The 24,096-nt window shown below is 40.0% G+C and overlaps 1 protein-coding gene and 1 pseudogene across 10 annotated transcripts in view; one reads left to right on the top strand and one right to left on the bottom strand.

Annotated features, from left to right (window-relative positions):
• CUNH8orf34 (chromosome unknown C8orf34 homolog) overlaps positions 1-24,096 on the bottom strand; it is a 470,016-nt gene that overhangs the window by 174,041 nt on the left and 271,879 nt on the right. For all 10 annotated transcript variants that reach the window (XM_052716420.1, XM_052716411.1, XM_052716412.1 and 7 more), the window contains one exon: positions 3,635-3,720. In XM_052716420.1, the coding sequence (XP_052572380.1) occupies positions 3,635-3,720 (86 nt within the window). The remainder of the gene's footprint in view (positions 1-3,634; positions 3,721-24,096) is intronic.
• On the top strand, positions 15,893-16,802 carry LOC128096629 (ribosome biogenesis protein NSA2 homolog; annotated as a pseudogene).

The raw sequence follows: 24,096 nt of genomic DNA, 5'->3' as shown, positions 1-24,096 counted from the left end.
ATGAATACTACAGGTGCAAAAGGAAGCTGCTACCACTGAGGAAAGAATGGCCTGTGCATAGGAAGCCTTGTAATATACATGAGAGGAGATGGTCAGGCTGAACCCACAAGGTAAATGAATGTTGATGAATAGCCAGCATGGGCCTCCGTGTTGCTAGTCATCAAGGATCCTGTTTTCATTGCCGGAGTTTAAGAGCTTTCTTGAAAATATACATACTTTAGTTCTATAATAGATCTGAACACATGTAAACTATCATGATTTCTTTGTAAGTAACCACTGGTATAGGTTTATATTCCTGTTTCATTTATTTTTAAGTAGTATTAGATGATAGTCAACATATGAAATTATATGTACATAAAAATTTCAAGTAAAAGCCGGGTGGTAGTGGCACACGCCATCCGCCTTTAATCCCAGCACTTGGGAGGCAGAGGCAGGCGGATCTCTGTGAGTTCAAGTCCAGCCTGGTCTACAGAGTGAGATCCAGGACAGGTACCAAAACTACACAGAGAAACCCTGTCTCGAAGAAAACAAAAACAACAACAAAAAAAGATTTCAAATAAAGCATGTAAAATGTGTTCTATGGATAAAATACGTGGTAAATTTAACTTATAAAGTACAATAATTAAACACCCCAAGCTTGTAATCCACCTTAGGAATCAGAGCATTCCCAATAGCCTTCATCTGCTGGTGGGCTCCTTCCTGATCACATCTCTCAGCTTCCTCATATCCTGAAGATAACTGCTCTTTTGAGTCTAACTGCTGTTTCCAGTTGCTTGTTTGAAAGCAGTACAGTGGCTGAGCTATATTACATCAGGGAAATCATCAGTTCTGCAAACCAGTTTTTCACTAAACATTTACCAGCACGTTGCTGACTTTATCCATCCTGTGTGTGCAGTTGAAATGCATTTGAGTCCCTACAGTGTAACAATTCCACAGCTCATTGGTTTCATCATCCATGAACATCCTAACAAGACTTGTTCACATTTCCTGGTGCATAAAGCTGGTTTCTCTATGATACTCATCTAGATACACAGTTCCTGGGTTTTCTACCATATAAATGCTCAAGATTTTAAGGTAATAGAAAACTTTTCTCAAATTATTTAAATACCACCTATAGGAAGTAAATCTCTGTCTTCACTAGCACTTTTTGCCAAAAACTGGGTATAAAACAACACTTCATAATAGTCTCCATTTGATTTTTCCTGGTTTCTAGGGTAATGGAGCATATTCCATATACATGACATTTGGACTTCCTCTTCTATGACATGTCTATTTAAACTGTTGATGATTTTTCAATGGATTTGTTGACCTTATTAAATTATAGGTGATTTTTATATTTGAATACTGACCTTTGAGCAATGAAAACTGTACTGAAGATACATTTTCTCATTTTGTGTTTTTTGATAAATAGTTCTTAATTTTATTGTTAAAAACTGTGTGTATATGGCGTGCGTGTTGCTGTGTGTGGAGTATGTATGCAGGTATGGGCACTGTGTGGATGTTTATAAAGACCAGAGGCTAGTGTCATCTTCTCTCATTTCCCATCAGATTTTTATTTAAGACAGGATCTCTCACTGACTCTGGAGCTCACTGATTAGCTGGACTGGCTGGCCAGTGAGTCCCCAGGATCCTTCTGTCTCTACTCCACCAGCACAGGTATTTTACCGGTGGGCTTGCACATGTGTGCTACCCTGCCCAGTATGTTTATGCGGATGGCAAGGATGTGAACTCAGTTCTCATATAAGTGCAACAAGCACTTTCCCTGCTAAGCAATCCCCTCAGCTCCATAGTTCTTAATTTTCTATAGTTGAAGCTTTCACCATCTTTTAATCTCAATTTTAATTCAAGTTAAATTAATTAAAACGACAAATTATAACATGAAAACCCTACAGATTATTGGCGTACCTCAGAATGTTTCATTTCAATACACGTAAGCATTTGTGAAATACTAATATAAAATTAAAAATTTTTATCTTTATAAACATTCATTATTTAATTTGTTTGTGGTAATAATCATTCAAAACACCCCTCTCTAGCTTTTGGAATGTATAGTGAATTATTATTTCATTTGTATCTATAATGGTCATGGACTTTTGTGTCTCCTTTAAGATGTTGTCCATTAAGGCATATGGAAAATATTTTCCTACTATGATTTGTCTAGTGATCCTGATTCCACTGTGTCCTGCTAGAATACAGGCAGTTAAGATGATAGTAATGCATCCGAGATGCTCCTGGAGGAACATTACATGTACCACCTGCTCTGCAAGCATTTTGAAGGGCTCTAACTTTAACTTCATATGTTAAGTAATGAAGTTTTTATTGCATCCTATAGAAGTGAGTATGGAATAAATACTATTAATTTTGAAAGATAATAAAGTAAACATCTGTGGTGCTGGGTGCCACAGATTTTGTCAACTTCACACAAATCCTAGACATAACTGGTTAGCTTTGGTCAACTTGATGTAAACTAGAGTCACCTAGGCAGAGGGAATCTTAATGAGCAATTGTTATGATCAGATTCGTCTGTAGAGCATTTTCTTGGTTAGAGATTGATGTGGGAGGGCTCAGCCCATCTCTGGGGGTGCTACCTCTGGGCATATGGTCCTGGGAAAGCTGAGAAAACTATGGGAAGTAAGCCAGTAAGAAGTGTTCTTCCATGGTCTCTGCTTCTCCGGATGATAGACTGTGACTTGGAAGTGTAAGCTGAAATACCACACACTCACACAAGGTAGTTTTGGTCAATGAGTTATGACAGCAGTGTATACCAAACTAGGATTCTTAGAAAGAGGGACTCTCAAATGAGGAATCGCCTCCATTAGACTGGCCTTTGTGCATGTCTGTGGAACAGTTTCTTGATTAATAATTGATATAGGAGGGCCCAGCCTACTGTGGATGATCCCATGATGAGGCAGGAGGGTCTGGGCTGTACAAGAAATGTAGCTGTGCAAACCATGAAGAGCAATTAAGCAGCATTCCTTCCTCCCTGGTCTCTGCTTCAGTTCTTGCCTCCAGGTTCATGCCTTGAGCTCCTGGCCTGGCTTCCCTATGATAGACTGTAACCTATAAACTGAAATAAATACTCTCCTCCCGCATTGCTTTTGGCCATGGTATTTGTATCAAACAGAAAAGCAAGCTCAGACACAGTACAGTGAGGAGAAAGGAAGCTGTTTCACTAGATGGAGAAGGCAGAGGAAGGTACAGATGAGACTCCTTCAGGAAAAATGAAGTCTGTCTCAAGAAACAAGCAATATTTACAGTGTCAACACCAATTTAACACATGGCTGAGAGAGAGTTTGGATGTTGCTGTTTTCCTCCAAGAAGACTAACTGGATCAATGGCATGAGATTGGGAGTAAAGGAACTCATAATGTCCCTCCACTTTCTATAGAACCAACAGGAATAAGTGGAATTCTACACTGTAAGAATTAGGGGCATGGTTTTGACAGTAGCCAACATATAGCTGCCTCTTCAGAATCCACACATCCTGATTCCTTTTCTCATTTGCCCTTCGCAGCCCAGACTGGCCAGCTGTGCATGTGACTCCAGGCTGCTGGCATTTAATTCAGGGGAGGTACTTTTGCAAATCTGTAAGAGTTACCAAAACTTCAATAATTACATTTAAACTTAAAACTTACCCAATGAATCTGGGATTATCTCCTCTGGAGAATGAAATGGCTGTAGTGTATCTTCTGTCCTTTCCATCAGATTGTCTCCTTGAAGCCTAAATGATTAAAAAATCATCATTGGAGATTGTAACAGAGCAAAATGGTGAACTAAGAAGTATATACCAGACTTCTGAAATCAAACATGATTTCTTAAAGTAAGCATAAACATTTGCTAAATCCATCTTAATCCCAGGTCATTGCTTTTTCTGGCCTTTAATGAAAGATCTTCTATCTGCTCGTGTATATACATACATACATACATATATATATATATATATATATATATATATATATATATAATAAAATCGTTACACTAGACCACTTATTCTCAACATGTGGGTCATGACCCCTTTCACAGGGGTCACATATCAGATATCCTGTATATCAAATATTTACATTGTGATTAAAAATAATAGCAAAATTACAGTTATGAAGTAGCAATGAAATAATTTTATCTTTGGGGGTCACCACAACACAAAAAAACTGTATTAAAAGGTGACACAATTAGGAAGATGGAGAACCACTGTGGTAGACTTTAGTGTCTAGAGCCAAACTCCTTTACATCTTAGCCTGAGTAGAGAAATATTTATAGCGAATGTTTTTGCTAAACCACAAAATTGGGTTAAGTAGAAGGAAAATAAGTCTGATGCCTTGCGTTCAGCTGACTTCAGGATCCTGGACTTACAAGACAGTTTTTATGATTGCACAGAGGTTTCACACACACACACACACACACACACACACACACACACACACACACTTCTCCAAATGAACCAGTGTGAATAGAAAGACCAGGGGTATGGGAGCCCACAAAGGTTTTCTAGTGAGATCTGAGCTTGCTTTACACAGCAGGGCTGCATTAGGGAATGGCTTGACCATATGCATGGTTACCAGGTGTCTGGAATGTTCTGCACTTGACTGTGCTAGGAGGAAATCTTTTGCTCCACCTCTTGGTATTCCTTTAAAAAGCCCTTTAATAGGAACAGAAGGGGCTGGTGGGTTTGGACCTGGGCCCTCCCAAGGCTGTCCTGTGTTTCTATCTGTCTCTCTCTCTCTTCTATCTACAAATTCCTCATTTCTCCCCGTTCAAGAGTACCCTGGGGGAATAAATGGGAGGTGGTCTCCCTCACAGGGGTCACATTATAAGACAATTCTTATGATTGATTGCACAGAGGTTTCATACACACATACACACATACACACATGCACACACACACACACACACACACACACACACACACACACACACACATACACACACAGAAATTAAAGACTTGCCAAAGAGAATTTTCCTTGTAACACATTTTGGTCAGCTGTGTAGGCATTTTATACCTCAATAAGTTTTACCTAAAAAAACTTAATGTTTTAAAATAATTAATGAACTAACTTTTCTCAAATCTTCCTCACTACTTTCCCTCTTTTCAATTCATACAAACAAATTAAGAAAAATATTTTTGATAACTCATAATATCAAATATTGGTGTTTGAGCTTTCTTTTCCATGACCATTCTATCAAAATTATTAAAGATGAAGTAAAAAGGCACATTGCATATTTAAAGATGTAAATAATATTTGTTATTAAAAATTCACAAAGGGCTAGTAAGCTACCTCAGTGGTTAAGAGTTCTTACTGCTCTTTCGGAGAACCAAGTTTGGATTCTAAGAACATCCATTGGGTGACTAACAAATGCCTGTAACTACAGATCCAGGGAATTCTATGTCCACTTCTGGCCACCGAAAACAACCCCATGTATATGTACATACAAACACATATATACATAAATACAAAATTAAAAATTCACCTTTAAAAATATTTCACAAATGTTTCAACATACTTGTGGAATTAACAGTAGGTTAAAATGTAAACAGGCACTAAATTCCCAACAAAGATGAAGAGAATTAAGACATAAAATCTGTGCATAGTTGGTGTGCCAGCGCTTGTCTGTAAGCCTGCAATCCCAGCACATAGGATATGAAGGCAGAGGATCCCCAGTTCAATACTAGCCTTGTAAAAATCTGTCTAAGAAACCGAAAAACAAAAATGAAATAAAATAATAAAATAAAATAAAAGTTTTTTATTGTTATTTTTGTTTCTGTGTTTTTACTCATCTGATGAATCAGTAGAGGCAAATGTTTACATAGTATTTATTAATTTGATCGGTGACGGGCCACATGTTGCAAGGATCAAAGGATATTCTAACTGAGTTGAACAGACAAATAGCCATGAATAAGTCCCAGCAAATTGGGTGTCCTTGAAGCCAGTTCATCCTTTGTCCAGCACGGCCCTCCAGATGCCTGAGAAGTTGTTCGCCGTGACTTGGCACCTTTCCCCTGGGGAGTGACATGCTTGACTGCTCTGCCAATGTTCCCCAGGCTGTAAGCCACACAGCATCACTGTAGTCAGAGGCTAGGAACTGCTGCACAAAGGAGGGTTGTGTGGGCAAGTCCGGGAAATACAGCCTCTAAAAAGTTGAACTGTTTGTATTTTACCTTTTACCTCAAGACTTTTCCAAGCCTTTACTATTTGCTTTCTGAAACTACCCGTTCATATTAAACAAACTTCTTGATATGTTGAAGCCTTATGCAGGACACCTCCACTCATCCTTGTCACACTGAAGGGCTTCTGCTCGGAAGTGAGGTGGAGTTCAACAGTAGAGCATGTGCTTAGCATGAACATGAAGGGCAAAGTATTATTACTACATTACTCCTTTCCAAAAAAAACTTCCTGGTCCCTCAGCCTCATGTCACTGGGGATTGTGTGGATAAACCCTTCTGCTCTCTGGTGATGAAGACTTTGCTGGGATCTCTTTTCTTCTTAAACCTAGTGTCCCTAGGATCTGGAGTGTTCAACTGTTCATGTGGGTGCACATGGGAAAATCTCAAGGTCCCTTAACTTCCTCGGACCTGGAGATCACTTCTCTGCTTCATCACCCCCAAACCAATGACAGGACTCTCACAGTCACTTGGTGGTAGAAATGCCTGAGTCCATGTTCCTTGGAAATGCTTCCATCCTTTATGCTTTTTCATAATGCCGTTCAGGTTAACACTTTTTTTCTAGAATGATTTTAGTTGTATGTCCCTGTTTGCACTCTTTTTTGTTAGGTATTTAGTTTTTTCCTATTGTCTTTCTTCCTTCCTCAGTTAGATCCACATGTCCTCAGTTCCCTGTCATGCAGTCCTTCCTTAGCTGCCACCAAGACTCCAGCCCCACACTGACCTGTCATATGGTGCCTGCGTGAAACTAAGCAACACTAGAGATGCTAAGACTCTCTAGTCCTGGGAGTACAGCACGATAGTTTCCAACTCTAAAGCCTTCTCGGGTGTCTTTCTCCCATTTTTTTTCAAAGACTTTCCAAAAATAACACTTCTCCTGTGTCACACACATACACACACACACACACACACACACACACACACACACACACACACACACACACACAGCTCCCACATTGTGTAACACATGTTGCTATTGTTTTTTTCTTATGTATTGTACTTGGAGCCAAGCTTTCACTTTTTCAAGGCTAGTTTGTTGGGAGTCTCCGTCACTGTGTTGTTCTCTCTGGCACCATTCCCTTCTCCTCTTTTGCCATGTGACTTATTTCTTGTTTTTCGTTCTGAATTCTCCCCTTTTCAAAAACCTTTCTTCTGGAAGTCTTTCAAATCGGTGCAAATCTTTACCATAGCTCTACTTCACTGTGTCTCAGCTCTTTATTTAGATGTCTGTGTTTGCTAGTTTCAGAAGAGATTTTGTCCCTAAAACTTACCTTAACTGAGTTTGGGTTAACTGAGTTTGGTACATTACAGGCTCTAAGAAAATTTCTGAGATATTTTTCACTGATTATTTCAGTTTGGAAGTAAAGAAAGATATGATCCAGATGACCGGTAAGAATTCTCTGCAGACTACTTATTTTTAACAACATGCCCTTGAGAAATCCTAAATATCACCCTGTCTGTATCTTGGGTCACGTAGTTCTTTGCCTGGCCCACCTTGATGCAGAACATGAGGCAGAGACTGCTGTGTAAGGGCTTCTGTAATCCAGGAACCAGGAAAGAAGGACATGGGTATGCAGAGTAGGAACAAAGCCATGTGATGATGGATAAAGCCCACATGGAGTTCTGATGAATCCAGTGAGATGTGATTACTTGAAGGATGAAAGGACAAAGCATTGGTTCACAGATACCCAGTCGGGGTGGCTCTTGGGCACTGGCTTTTCTTAAGCCATAATGTGCATGTGCTCTAGTATCCTATGATTGCCATTTGTTATTCCTGAGCAGTAAATAATATGTAACAGGACCAAGGTAAGTGAGATGCTGAACTTTGCCCCTATACAAATCCAGTTACCTCCCCTTAAAACACCTCAACAAGAGGTAAGGCAAAGAATGTCACAATGAAGCATACATGGGGATAACAATGGCTATAAGTATTTTTGTTTAAAACAAATTAATCAGCTTTAACTTTGTACTAGCCAATGAGATCCAGTTAGGAAGAAGAAGGGCTGATATAAACACTGGAAAACAGTATCCCAAATTTTGTGGGATGCTTACTGACAGTCTTAACAAACAGGGTATTGACAGATGTATCCACAGGAATTATTGTGCCTTTCACAAAACCTTGTATGTATGCATGATTAACAAACATGGTATAGTGAGAAATTACACAGATCTTGCGAAATATAGACACAAGGAAGAGGGACTGGTCAAGAAAAGGTCAGAGCTCATTCAGGAAATTGGTTGTGATAGTATGGGTCATGTGTTGGATAGATTTCACTCTTTCACCATGGAAAACACAGAAGGAACATCCAAGTTCTCATCCAAAAGAATCAATAACATCACAGGACTGCTTGTTCTGAGGAGTTTGAAGAGTGTAAGCAGTGAGGGAATGGGGAAGGTAATGTGTACCATTTAGTTTGTTCCTTTTCAAAAGCCAGAAAGATTCAATGAAGTACTATATTTTTAAATATTTTTCTTAAATCTGTTCTGTTGTCTGGATATGCAGTCCTGTGGTAGAGTGCTTGTCAAGCATGCATAGTACCCTGGGTTTGAAACCTAGCAAAAGACAAACAAAATCCTGGCATTGTTGATCCAGTTGAACCATAGCATGGCAATGGAACATTCAAATAAGCAAAGTATTGTTCTTAAAGTTATACTAGAAGACTTACCAGGTCTGTATAGATAAACAATCACTTTTCTACACACACTCATTACTTTGTCTGAATACTTCCTAGAAGAAATCAGTATTTAACCGAATAGTCATCAAATGCTTCTTTGTCACTGAATAATTAGTTGAATGCTTAACTAATGCTCTAATGCATGCAGCAACTCATAAAGATGCACTAACTGAGGAAGCTTTAATGGAGTCAGCAGTACCTGAAAAGGATAGTAAGATAACCCTAAGATCTCTCTAAGTAGAGAGAAAGAATAAGAGCAAAATGATAGGCAGAAATCAGGATGGAGTGGCGGGGAAGAGAACGTAAGAATACCAGGCCATCTGATAGCTTCAGTGAGAGCAAGCATGGCAGACCTGGATTGAATACAAACCAAAAAAGAGAAAGACTTAATGTAGAGGAAAGCTCTTACAGTCTGATATGCCTAATGTGATAAAACTGTAACAACAATGTGACACTCAACATCAGTCTGCTGAAATACATGAGATTATCTGGAAATCTTGAACAATAACACAGAAACAGAAGAGCAAAGCATGGATGAGGGGTTCTATGGACATTTGCTAGCACAGAAGCTGGAGACAGAGGAAAAGGCAGCTGTAATTCCCATCCTTGAGGAGGTTAGTTTAGAATAACCAGAATTGAGGAGCAGACAAGTAAGAACTCCAGCTTATACAAAAGAAAGGAAAAGTTAAGCCAGTATGGAGGAGGAGTATCCAACTTCATACAGAGTGTACAAGGAGGCTGTGGTGCTTCAAGATGAGCACAACAGACAGAAAACTCCCCGGGGAGGAGAGTACACCTATCTCTGTGAGTGTAACAATGATGAGGGTGGGCCGATTCCAGATACAACTTGGAGTTGAAATGGTATGTCTGATAAATGGTAGGTCAACATGGAATTTGAAAGAAAGGAGGGAACCTGCTATCAATTGGGTGAGTGGGTGGGCGCTGAGCAACTGAATTAATAATATGTCATTGTCTGAAATATGAAAATTAAGAGAAATCTGATGGAGATTTAGCAGAATTTAGTTTGGGACATGACAATATTAATATACATTTTAGACCTGTACGTAGAAGTACAGAGAAACAATTAGATACCCGCATAAAGATGTTGAACAACTGTATGAAGCTGTGGGGAGGGGTTCTCCTTCTGGGTTACAAAATCTTACCCCCAAAATATCAGAATGTGGCATTCTATTTAATGCAGCTACTTTGAATATTATGATTTTTCTCTTCCATGCAAAGCTAAAGGCAACCCTGATAAATATCAACTAAATCAGGGGAATCAAATTAGCAGTCTTAAGAAACATTTTGAACCACTTTCTTTGAAAGGATAGAAACCACTTCTCTCCCTAAGCAAAGCTGCTTTGGATTCCCAAATCCACTTTCAATAGCAGCGATCATTGGATTACGTTTATCCTCTTTCTCAATGATAATTTGTTGTTGTGGGATTCCAATGTATTTCTCTGGGGTTTGTCTTTGAAGGAAATCTTAAGAACTTATTGTCGTTCATTCAATTTTGATGCCTTAAAATAAACCAAACTTGCTATCAACAGCAAAACAAAAACAATAAAGCCCCACTGAGACCCTTTAAGGGCACAATTCTACATCCCAGACCTATAACCTGGTGTGATGTGTTTGCCCCATTGACATCACAGGTTTCCTAAAGTCAGAGCCCAGGCCCTGTGTTCTCCACACAGCATCCAAAACTTACAGAAGAGCTTATATTTGGTGCCTCTCAGAGTAACTATCAGATTTATTCTGCATTCTGATGGTCTCTTTCCTACCCTACAGAAAAATAACAACAAAAACAACCTTACTGCTGTCCTAGGGAGTATCAACACGTCCTAGTTCTTCAGAAACAACTTAGATGTCCTTTCCCCCAGTCATTTGCCAATTACTTCTCTACCTTACAGCTTTTCTTCATTTACTCTTTGTGGGCGATCTCTTTGTACTGACTTCAGTCTTTTGGCACAGTCCCTCAGGTCCCCTTGATATCATTCCTATACCCTAGACATTGCTCTGCCTCAGGATCTCCATCACCAAGAAATAAACTACAACAGTGCTTTGTTTCCCTTTCCTACTCCAGGCCTTTAAAATCTCCCTCCTAGCATTCATCTGTGGATGTTTTTGGCCTCATTCTCACTCTTGATAGTATAGGCAGACTGTAAATGCTACTAGACAAAGCTCCTTCCCTGAGAGGAGAGCAAGCAAAGTACTAGTCCCATTTACCCTAGAGATTCTATTAAGTTCTGCTTCTAAAACCTACAAGAAGCGTTGAGCATTAACCTCTAAAACATAATGATTGATGATGACGTCGAGATAAAAACCATGTCCCTTTTTCTTGTTTCTCTCTTAGCGTCCTATCTCTTCAAAGTGAGATATGGGCCTAGAAACTCCTGTAACTCTCCAATCAAATTTATGGTTCCCACAGATATGGGGGATGTCAGGCATGTAGTTGCCATGGTTGCCTCTTATCTGGGCTGCTAATTATTTTTTTGGCAGAAGCTAAAGGATTTTAAAATCAAATATGAGAGAAGTGAACGGAGAGTAAATGTTCTGTTGCTGCTCTTGTCTGCTTTTCCTCAGATTGAGTATAAATCTGTCAACACAAAATGGGATTCAGAAGATGAAGCATAGATCAGGGTTGACTTTGACCATACCTAGGAAATCCTACACCAGATTTTCCAGGCAGATAGGACCAGAATATGGGCCAGTAATTGGCACACCATAGCTATGTGTACAAGGGACAGCCCTGGGGATATTCCAAACTTCCTGAAACCCAAAGTAAACATGAGAAAGGATAATCTCAAAATGTCCTAATGCTCTGGAGTTAGAGGAACCCAGGGAGAAAACAGCCAATCAGAGTGAGCCACAGACAGTGTGGACACTGAAATCAGCAAACATTCTTCAAAAGTTTCTCCCATCTTCATTTTTTACCTAGATTTCATATCATAAAAGGATCCATCAAAGTGTGAATGTGCTTTTGGCCTCCATCATCCCTAGAGCAGAATTATGTCGTTGTAGTCCTTATTTGAAACTGTAGGCCAGTTGTTCTTAAGTTGGATATCCTTGGAATCTCCTGGGGGATTTCTGTACATAAGTTGCTGGGTTTTACCCACTGAATCACTGATGCCACAGGGTATCTGGGGACCCGACAGTGAATTTCTGCTTCTAACAAGTGTCCAGGTGGTGCAGATACTTCAGAGCAGGGCCACCCAATGTAGTCCATCTGGTTACATCACTGAAAGGGCAGAGCTTTCCACCCACCCTGCCATGGCACTAGAGCTGCACCATAGTGTGGAGAGCACTGCCAGGGATATTGATGTTTTTCTTCCCCTAAGTAGCTAGGCATTCGTTTCTAGCTGGATGCTAAGTTTATTCCCTAACATCACATCACTCAATCTCAGAATCTGACTAGACTTGATGCTGTGAACTTGCCCTACTTACAGACATGCTTGGTCAGCAGACATCAAGTTCAGCAGCCGCTAAGAAGAATAATTATAACATACTGGTACTTAGCAAGCTGAAAAGTGAGATTCTGTATGGATCCAAACCAATTTTGGGGGAAAAAGTCCAAAGCTTTATTCTTTCCTTCACCTATTGCTTCCTTTAATCCAAACTCCTTATTCAAGGATATGAAGGGGAGGGCTGCCTCACATGTGCACATGATGGAAGACAACCCTTCTGAGTATCTCTTGGAAGCAACTTACAAGTCAGGTTCTTTTGTTTGTAACCAACTTCCTTTTCTTCCTCTCCCTCTCTCTTTCTTTGAGTTAAAAATCAAACTCTACACCCCTGGACTTCCCTACCCTGTGGTACCAGAAATGTTAGTATGTTTCTTAAGTTCCTTCCTTCAGTTTTTTATCACTTCAAAGGACTTGGGATAATTAAAATCCAATTACAACTCCTAGCTCAATAATAGGACATGCAGAAAGTTCTAAGTTACTGATGGCATCATTTTTGCACCAGAAAGGGATGGGGTCTTAGTGGAATTCTCTGAAACCATAGATACCAATTGAGAGAGTGTCCCCAGGGACTACACACTAGCACAAACTTCATTAAATATTAAGAAATTGCTGATAAATGTGAAACCATGAAGAAGAATCAGAGGCACACTCTAGAGTCCATCGTTAGAAAACTGTATACAAAAGCATTGCTGCCATTTGAATTTTAAATGTCCCTTAGAGGTCCATTTATTAAGGCTTGGACAATTCCCTATGGAGTTACTGGGAGAGTGAGAGGACCTTCAGAAAGGAGAGGGAGGAAGTCAGGCCATTGGGTGTGTGCTCTAGAAGAGGTTTCAGGGCACAAGCCCTGCCTCTCTTCTTTGTTTCCAGGCTGCCATGAGGTGATCAGACCTCGGCCACAAACTCCCACCCTCATATGCTGAGCTCCCAGGGACCCACGAAATGGGTAGGCAACCGTGGATTGAAACTTCTGAAACTGTTACCAAAATAAACAGTTTCTCCATTTAAGTTGTTTCTCTCTGGTGTTTTATCATAGCAATGGAGAGAGAGCTAAAAGAAAATCTCAGAAACTCCAACCAAGTCCCATCAAACTGAGAAGGATGCGGGATTAAGGGCAGAAAACAACTGAGGAGATTCTCTCAGATACCAGAAACTTTGCAAAGTTTGCCAGGTTGTGAAGTTTCAGCCTAAGTTTGTGGAGCTGATGTACAACCACATGAAAAAGAAAGGCTGCTCCAGTGGGAACCTTGTGATCTGGCCTCAAAAGGTTTAGATGACATTGTGTAATAATCATGTTCCTAAACTGTAAGAAAAGTCCCATAATCCAGAGCAGTGTGGCCGGAAGGTGAGGATAGTCTGTGACTGGGAACTTTATCACTCAGAACCACTTTAACTGTTGGTGTCAAATAAGTAGCTCCTATGATACCCAGAAATAAGTTAAGATGTTCTCCCCAAGTTCAGCCAATTGAAAGACATTCTTGGACACTGAGAAGTTCAGAATTGTAGATCCTTCAATCACCCTGACTGAACTTCCCTGGATCCATGCAAAGTGGAGAACTCATTCATATACAAAATATCCAAGTGGCCAGCTCTAAAATCATCTGAAAAATAGAAATAGGCCTAAAGAATTCCATTATTCTGAGATCAGCATGCACATCGTATGATTCTAGGAAGAGAAGATGATACATGTGAGGGTAAGTACAATAGTGATTCAGCCATAATAGACACGGGCAAAAACTGGGGGAAAAATTGAGAAGGGTCATCAGGAGTTTAGGTCTAATAATTCCACACTTTACAAGAGAAGTGAGAGATACTCTTTCTGATAATTCAGTGATCATTAACTTAGTTATGTTAGCAGGTTTTAACTAGGCATAGAAATAGGATATATGTAACCATAGACAATAGCAATATAGCATTGTGCATTTCAAACTGTTGGAACATTTCCACCATTTCAAAATGATAAATATCTGGTGGGGGGAAGAAGACCACCGCACCCATCAAATCCTGGGGCAGGAAAGAGAACAATCCCCAATCCCTACCAGCTGCAACACTTGGGAGAGCAGGTCCGGCACCCCACCAGGGCAACATAACAGAGCCAACCCTGTTAGCTGAGGTGTGGGTAAGCTAGCCCCAAAATTGTGAGCATGGGACAACTGTCCTCATTATCCATCTGCCATATGGTGGCATGGGCAGGAGAGGGTTGCCCCCACCACACCCATCAACACCTGAGGCAGGTGGGAGAGCTGGCTCTGTGGTCGTAAGTGTGGGAGAACCATCTCTGACCCCCACCAACTGCAGCATTCAGGAAAGCAGGCCTAGTTCCCCTCCAAGGCAGCACAACAGAGCCAATCCTATCAGCAAAGATATGGGTAAGCCAGTCCTGAAATTGTGAGGGGGGGTGCTGTCTCCATTACCCATTTGTCCTTAGGTGGCAATGGATGAGGAAGAGCTACCCTTCTCCCCCACCCACCCATCAATGCCTGGGGCAAGTGAGAGAGCAGTCCTTGGGGTCATAAGAGTGAGAGAGCTATCCTTGATCCTCACTAGCTGCAACACTTGGGAGAGCGGGCCCTGCATCTCACCAGGGCAGCACAATTAAGAGAACAGTGTTAGAGCAAGTATGGAAGAGCCAGCCCCAAAGCTGTGACCATGGAAGAGCTGTTCCCATTCCCATCTGTCTTATGGAGACAAGGGCAGGGGGAAGTGCCCTCCCTCCATTCCTTACCCCCCTACCTCCACCACTCCGCACCTTACCCCCCTGCATCCACACTGGAGGCAGGTGGGAGAGATGGCCCTGTGGTCATGAGAGTAGTAGAGCCATCCCTGACTCCCACCAGCTGCAACACTTGGAAGAGCAGACCCTGCACCTATGCAGGGCAGCACAATAGAGCCAATATGGTTAGGGCAGGTGTAGCTGAGCCAGGCCCAAAATTGTGACCATGGAGACATGTCCCTACTCCCCATCTGACAGACCAACCCTACAGCTGCCCAGGCCCAGGGTTATGACTTGGCCTGTCCCAACATCCACACCATCTATGATTTGCTAGAGCACATGAAGGGACCTGACCTGCAGACTCAAACCTGTAGGATCTCCACAAAACAGGGCATCAGCAAGATGTCCAGGATGAGTCCTAGTGGGGGGGCACAACATTGTGTAGTGGAGACTAGGGGCCTCAAACCAGACCAATGACTCTTTGCAAGGAACACTTGCAAGTAGAAATGTATGGACAAAGGGGTACATGGTGAGGCTTGCTGGGTTGCACTGCAGCTTCTATGATGAGATTTTTAATTTCTTCCCTTTTTTTAAGTTTTCCATTTTATTTTCTTCATTTTTGTTCTCTTGAATTTCGTTTTATTCAAGAGGGGATGGAGGGGTGGAGGGGGGATGTGAAGAGACGGGGAATGAATGGAGTCAAAATGCATAATGTGAAAAACACATAGAATAAATAAATTTTATTTTAAAAAAAAACAAAAAAAGATAAATATCACTTTTCTGTTCTGGCCTGTGTGAAGTGGACTCACAAGCTAGTAAGACTCAAAAGTTAAGAGGCTTTTTGCACCCAGGAGGTGGCAGCTGGCTGCTCCGTGCCTGTCATCATGCCACAAAATGAATATTTTGAATGGCATCATAAATGTAAATATACACACTATGGCTATCATTTGAATTAACATGAGAAAAAGAGAAAAAACTATGGATATCATTTGGATTAACATGAGAAAAAGAGAAAAAAAAGAAACTGGGGAGGCCCATGCAACATTCAAAGAAAGTACAAGCAAAATTAAAGAAAGAAAGAAAGAAAGAAAGAAAGAAAGAAAGAAAGAAAGAAAGAAAGAAAGAAAGAAAGAAAGAAAGAAAGATTGGCCTGAAGGCTAAGCTCTGCCATAAACAGCACCATGTGAGAAAATACAAGTGAAAATGATGATTAAGATGCATGAAAAAAGAAACACCAAATAAAAGAATGATTCAAAGACTCCCAGGGATTGGTACCAATCTATGTGCTGGACAGAGGGGGCAATCTAGAGCAAAAGTGCTTTTCAACATCACAAAGCCTAACCAAAAAGAGAAGGTGGGAATATGAGAAACCCCTCTACCCAAAGTCCATGCCCAAGGAGAAGTAAAAGTAGTGAAAGTTATTTGAACAGGAAAAAGAAAAACGAAGGCACGGATGAGGATGGTTGCTAAAGTCTGCTTCCGTGGTGATAGTTGTACGAGAAAACCACCTAAATATGGAAGGATCTTTATGCCAATGTGCCCGTGTTTCAAAAAAGGCACATGTCACACATGCTGAACTGAACGCTGCCTTTTGCCTGCCAATACTTGGTGTGAAAAAGCATCGATCATCCCTATTATATACAGTTCTGTGGGCAATCACCAAAGGCACAGTTACATAGATGTGAGCGAGCTGGGCCTTGTGACATGGAAGCCAAGGGCGGCTGGGCAAAGCATGCCCAAGTCACCAACCATCCTGAAAATGACGGATACATAAACAAGGTCTTGCTGGTTTGACCGTGACTTCATACAACTTGCTCCAGTCACTACTGAACACTGTACACAGTCAGGGAAACACCATGGCTGTGAACTTTCTAAATACTACCAAGCAGCCTTACCCATGTGCAATCATTGAGAGAAGTGCTTATTAAATTGTAAAGAAAAAAAAATAAAGACTGCCTAGTTTTACAGTTGGTCTTTAGTTAGGAGCCTAAGAGGTTACATGTTAATAAAATTCAGTGACTGAAAAGAAAAAAGATAAATATTTGAAAAGATACACTCACTTCAATTCAAAATAATATACTGTACAGGTATACGAGAATATCACATGGTACCCTGTAAATCTATACAACTTGCATGTTGTTATGCATCCATTAAAATTTTAATGCTTGGTGTAGTGGTCCACACCTGTAATCACTGCTGGGGGAGGTTAAGGCAGAAAGATAGCAGATTGGAAGTGAGCCTGGACTAGTTAAAGAAACCCTGTTTAAAAGAAGGAAAAAAAAACATTAAGAAAAGGGAGAAAGAAAAAAGGGGACAGGAAAGACGAAAATAGGATGCATGGTTTATAAATTACTGAAGAAGAAATCACATGTAATGTTCAGAATGGCAAGAATTACACATCTCACCCACGATCACCTCTCACAGCTTTATAGCTGGTACATTGAGAGTTTCCCTTGGTTGAATTATAAAGCATTAAAGTATGTGAAGTAATTTTATTATGGAAGTTTTACATCATTCAGATAGAAAGGGACTCACTAGATGTTACATATTTTTGAGTCACCATTTCTGCTGAGAAATTTATCTTAAGAAAGTGATTTAGCAAGTCAGAAAACTATTCACCACTGTGTTAAGAAGCAAACTGCACATAAGGAGTAGACAGTGACTAAGAATAAGACTGCAAGTATAATAGTGTCATAAATGACAAGAAAACCCAAAACAGATATTCATTAACATGACAACTGAGTCACATAACATTAAATAGAAAATTATAGATGTATGATCAGCATTTTATAAAACAATAGTGATATATAAGTGAGAAATAAAATGATGATGATAAAGATAGATGATGGATGGGTAGATAGATAAATAGATAGATAGATTGATTGATCTTATAATGGGTTCAAAGTAAAGCATAGCTCCCAAACTCAGCAAAAGTCCCTTACATTTCATAACACATGCCAGAAATACTAATAGCAAATTTGTACTGAGTGTCCAAATGTACAGTTCCATGTGACATTGCCCCTATGCTAGGAGACTAGAGGATACTCAAGCCTACACACAGAATTTGCTCTGTTTTCCCTTTGCATGAGATATTCCTGATGCACTCCTAATCTACTGGGCAGCAGACGTTTGCCACTTGTAAATGTCTTAGCTGGAACATTTCCCCTCAGCTTTACATGTTTTCTAGGTATCACATTTGTTGTGGGGCAGTAAACTAGGCCTTTTAAGTTTGTGTTTAATGTAACGCTGCACAGTAAGTGCAAACTTGGATCAGAAATAGTTTTTTTTTAATGAAATCTTAAATTTCCTTGTTTATTAGTATTTGGATGGAATCCTGAGATAGAGTGATAAATGGATGGAGAAGGTAGAAAAGATTTGTTTTAGGAAATGTGAAGTATGCCTTGTCTTGAAGTGATGTAATGGAAAGACAGAGGACTTCTTTTATTCTACCAACAATGCTTTTACAACTCTTAAGCAGGACAATACTGCATGCATATATCTGCATGACTAGACAAGGCGAAGCCCATCAGGCAGAAGGATATTAGAGTGACTCATCTTTTGGCATAGTATCTGGAACATAAGTGCTGCTGTTAAATTGTAACTGCCGTCGTCTAGACTGTATGTTTTCTGGTGTACACATCAAATGGCCTCTAGAAAAGCCTATATGATTTGCTTGCAGTGGAATATTTTTCTCATGCCTTCTGCTTTGAGGAACTAAAAATGGTATTGGTAACCAAATACAGTCTATAAATAAGGGTTTCCAATGAGTCTTCAATATTGCTTAATTTTTTTTTACTTTTATATAATTATCATATTTAGACCTTTAATTCTTTTACTCAATTTTCATCCATTCTTTTTCTGACCAGTATAAGCCATAACTTAGACATAATGGACTTTCTGACTGGTAAAGAATAGATGACTGTATTTAAAATTATGGAGAAACTAGCTATTTGAAAAGCAGACATCAGTGACTGCAGGCTTAACAAAGCACAATACATTCTAAGCAATGTTCTTTTCTGTTCATGCATTTCATTATCCATTGTAAGAACTAAGTTTTGTGAATAAAATGCATCTTCTGAGAATCCTACTTATGAAATGTTGTTAAGCATTCAAAATGTAATAGTCCAGTGTTCTTTGATAGTAATAATATCACCAGTAGACTTGGATCCTAAAGGATTTCTTCTGACTAGTGATGCTACTGTCCACGAATCGATATTCACACAGACAAACAAAACCTTTTGTTTGACACACGGTGTGCAAAGCCGTTGTGGAGCTGCAACTCTGTAATCAGTGCAATTACCATAGTAAGTAACTGAGGTAAATTCAATTTCACAACAAAGTGTACCAAAGAAGTACAGAGTATGACACAGTGAATAATCAATAAGTCTCCACATGTGGCCGAAAGCCAGAACTACAGTTCTTCATTCTTTGTTTCAGTTTCTCACAGAATGGCTCATCCTCTGACTGTAGGAGCCATCAAAGCCAATATCCCACCATGACAACGAAATAAACTCCAATAATGCTGTTGCAGCACTTAAAGAGTCTATCAACACAAGTTAATATTGAGCTGGAACATTCAAAACTTTCATTTTTCATACCAACATTGATATTTTTGTCAAAACTGGAATACTATTCTCTGTCATGACAATTTCTATGATCATTTTATACATAGAAATAGATAATGAAAGTTCCTTTCTGAATTCGTCATCTCCCAACCCATACACACATGTCTTTATTGTATGCTATTCTGGAAAATTATTTATTTTAATAACCCAAAAGTTGTGTGGGGATCAAATGCATTTAAGATCTATTGTTCTGTTTCCCTAAGGATTGGGGCTGAATTAATTTACTTGTGGACTTATTGCTCTCATGCTTCAACAAACATGTTCTCAGAAAGCATTCCATACAATCTTAATTAAAGGTGGCTTAAAGGGGGGCTTATCAGAATTCCACTTTCAGGGGCACCTAAGAGGCAAGAAAGCAGGCATGGTGTGATATTGCTTGTAGCGGGGATCTGTAGGCAGCTTGTGCATTGCAACACCCCTGTTCTTCTTTGGGTGCCGTCTTCTGATTTGTTCCAGCCTCTTACTGTGGCATTTGAAACCCTCTCCATCAGCACGGGAGCTACAACATGTTTGGGACTAGCTCTTGACCAGAGACTGGTGTGTCAGACAGTCATCAGAAGGACACTCAGCTTGAAAACGACAGAACTGGAGACCCGCTAAAAGCTCAGGTTAAAGTTGTGTTTGTGTGCAGACACAACCCCTGAGAAAAAGCTTTTTTTATTTTGTTTTGTTTTGAGACAGAGTCTTATTGGGATTAAAGATGCAAACCTCCTCACCCATCTAGCAGGAACTATTTTTATAGGATCAATTATCAAATTATGGCAATTAAATCTGAAAGCAAGTTACAGTTATCAAACAATGCACTTCTTTTCAGTGTCCAGGATAATCAGAATTTCTGAGCAAGACAAGGTTCACTCTCTTCCCACTCTTGGAGGGTCCTGTGTAGTGACCCTGTTCATCCTGGTCATCTCTGTTCACACAGGGTGAGCTTTCACGTCTGAGCTGCTTGTCTTCACAAGATCCGCTTTCTGATTGCTGAAGGAGGCGGAGGATTTTCCCATCGCTGCTACACAATGAGCAGTAAATGAGGAATGCAAACACAGGCCCTTCCACCTTAGATCTCCCAACCACCTCTACTGAGGACATACGAAGGAAGTTTCCTCAGAATTCTCTGTCAGTCACTTTCTGCTGTCACCAACGACTCACGACAACAGGCTCTGGATGCTGAGGCGGTGACCTTCCCTGACAGAATGGTGTTCCCTCAGAGCAGAGGGCACTCAGTCGTCAAGTTAGAGCTAAAGACCCCTTAGTCAGAACTGAGACAGCAGAATTCATTCATTTTGGAAAACTTGAGAATAAGAAATGGGAAAAGGGTCAAAACTCCATAGTATTATATATTTTTTAACTTGTAGAAGCTACCTCCTTATTTAGAAAAACTTTAATTTATTTTATCAGTGGCAGCCAACATGGGACAGCTGGGGGAGGTAATAAAGACCTAGCATGGTTTGTTTGTGCTTGGCTTTGTTTTTTGTTTGTTTTTTCAAGACAGGGTTTCTCTGTGTAGCTTTGTGCCTTTCCTGGAACTCACTTGGTAGCCCAGGCTGGCCTCGAACTCAGAGATCCGCCTGGTTCTGCCTCCCAAGTGCTGGGATTAAAGGCATGCACCACCACCGCCCAGCCCTTGGCTTTTCTTTTAAACAGGGTCTGGTGACAAGCCCTCTGACCTCACACTCTAAGCCACCAAGGCTGCCTTCAACTCCTCATCCTCCTCTTTGCAGCTCCTGAGTGCTGGGCTACAGACAAACTCCATCACCCTACTTAGACAAGGGTTTCAGGTAAATAGTTTCTCTAAGTTTTCTCTCTATTTCTTCCCAGATATCTGGTATGATTCATTAGCTCTGTAAGTTATGTACTGATAGTTTTATAGTATTAGCAAAAGTTTCCACTTGGCCTGTTGTAGAAGACCAGCATATAATATCATCCAAATAAAGGATTATTGAGCTGAAGATAAATACGAATAAGTGAATGTGTGCCTCTTTACATTCCTTCTGTCTCCCTAAAAGCAGTAAGCAGTTTTCAAGGACAAGAGGAAGCTCCCTACAAACTTTTCCCTTCTCCCCAGGAAAGAGGAGGTTAACTGGAGACAGCTTTAGACCCTTATTGCTTGGGGTTGATCATATAGACATCTATTAAGAAGTTGTATTAGCCAGCCTTTATCTGCCATTTCTTTATTTGCCACAGGCTACTACCCTACAGATCAAAGTATGTTATCCCTCTATTTGCCTAAAAATGTAGTGTTGTTTGTTGAAGAAGCTACATAAGCTAAAATTCAAAGCTGCCACTTTAAGAACTACTCACTCGGGGGCTGGAGAGATGGCTCAGAGGTTAAGAGCACTGGCTGTTCTACCAGAGGTCTTGAGTTCAATTCCCAGCAACCACATGGTGGCTCACAACCATCTATAATGAGATCTGGTGCCCTCTTCTGGCCTGCAGGCATACATGCAGACAGAGCACTGTATATGTAATAACTAGATAAATTGTAAAAATAAATAAATAAAAAAAAAAAAAAAAAAGCCGGGCGGTGGTGGCGCACGCCTTTAATCCCAGCACTCGGGAGGCAGAGCCAGGCGGATCTCTGTGAGTTCGAGGCCAGCCTGGGCTACCAAGTGAGTCCCAGGAAAGGCGCAAAGCTACACAGAGAAACCCTGTCTCGAAAAACCAAAAAAAAAAAAGAACTACTCACTCACAGGTGTCTCCAAACACATGGGACACATTCACAATCATAAACTTGTATCTGTGTTTCTATTGTCAATCTGTCTTTAGTTGTATAGATGCATTCCAATAGAGAACTCTTGTGAGAACAAATTATTAGCTTTCTTCCACATCACTGTGTTGTTGTTGTTGTTGTTGTTGTTGTTGTTTTTGTTTTGTTATTGTTGTTGTTGTTTTCTGGCACTATAACAAAATTCCCGAGACAGTCATCCTATATGGAGAAAAGGTTTATGTGGGCTCATGAGTTTGGAGATTCTATTGTATGACTGGTTAGCTTTGCTGCTTTGCGCCTGTGATGTAACACTACATTGTGGGTTCAGACAATCTACATTTCTTTCAGATTAGGATTAGTTTAGGAGGGATAAACAAAAGGCATATGTTTCCCCACAGCAGAGGAAAGGAGAAACAGACATTTTCTTTAACCTTGGTGTTCTTTTGACAAGCTAGTGATAAGAAGACATCTGCCAAGTCTCTGGACATCCTCGCTCAACTGCAAACCAGACTTAAAAAGTGCACCCTTGGAATTACTGTCAGAGAAGTTACAGATGGTGAATCTTGGTGCCCAATATAGTGTTTGCCATGCACTGGGTACTTTGTGACAGCTTCAGAATGCCATGGAGCAAAGGACACCTTCAATGTACAAAAATTCAGAAAAACAATTTCTTTTATTTTTGTATTGTAATACAATTTTAACACTTCTTATCTTCCTTTACTCTAATATCTTCAATATAACCTTTCTCTTTCTCTCTCTCTCTCTCTCTCTCTCTCTCTCTCTCTCTCTCTCTCTCTCTCTCTGAAATTCATGGCTTCTTTTCTATTAACTATTGTTGCATAATATATGTATACATATATACATATCTATTCCTAAATACATAAACACAACATGCTCAGTCTGTATAATGCTACTTGTGTGTATGTTTCCAGGTGATCATTTGGTGTTGGATATCCAATTGGTGTGCTTTTCCCTAGGGAAGAGTATTTCTCTTGCTATCCAGAGCTATCAAAGTCCTGGATCTTGGAGGAGAATTTACAACTGCCACTTTACTAAAGCATCATAATCCCTAACCACATTCTAAATATTTGTGCTTATACCCATAGCTAAGTGCAGTCAGTCCTCACCCATCATCCAGAAAACATTTCTTTGTAACTGATGGAGATCTTTACAAAAAAAATCATTGTGCTTGTTTTTCCTCTTTTCTATTTTAATAAAAAGAAAAAAGGAAAAAGGTTATAACTAACATAAGAAAAACTATATACAAAAGTACAATAACTATATACAATATATACAAGTGATAAATACCTAAACAATGTCTAGTCCATTTGTATTTGACAAATTCAGAGAAAATAATTCCATTATCATTGTACTTTTAAAAACAGTTTCTTAGGGTTGGACAGACAACTCAATGGTACTGTTGTTGGAGAGGTCTAGAATTTGACTCCCAACACCCATGTCTGGCTGCTCCCAGCTACGCTGAACTCCAGCTACAGGGTATCCAATACCCTCTTCTGGCCTGAAGACACACACACACACACACACACACACACACACACACACACACACACACTTAAAAATAATGAAAATTTATTTTAAAAGGTAGTTTCTTTCTACGACTTAATTTGGAAACAATCTCAGTATTTCACCTAATACCACTGAAGGAGTCAGTTGTTCAGTAAAAAATTTAACTGAGTCGTGATTGGTGGTAGAGTTCCATGGCTCTACATATGGTACTTAAGTGTTAATCATGTCACTA

The sequence above is a fragment of the Peromyscus californicus genome, unplaced genomic scaffold (genome assembly GCF_007827085.1).
Source record: "Peromyscus californicus insignis strain IS unplaced genomic scaffold, ASM782708v3 Scaffold_5__1_contigs__length_169319896, whole genome shotgun sequence".
NCBI lineage: Eukaryota > Metazoa > Chordata > Mammalia > Rodentia > Cricetidae > Peromyscus > Peromyscus californicus.
Note: the sequence above shows the minus strand (reverse complement) of the source record. Positions and strands in the feature narration are given on the sequence as shown.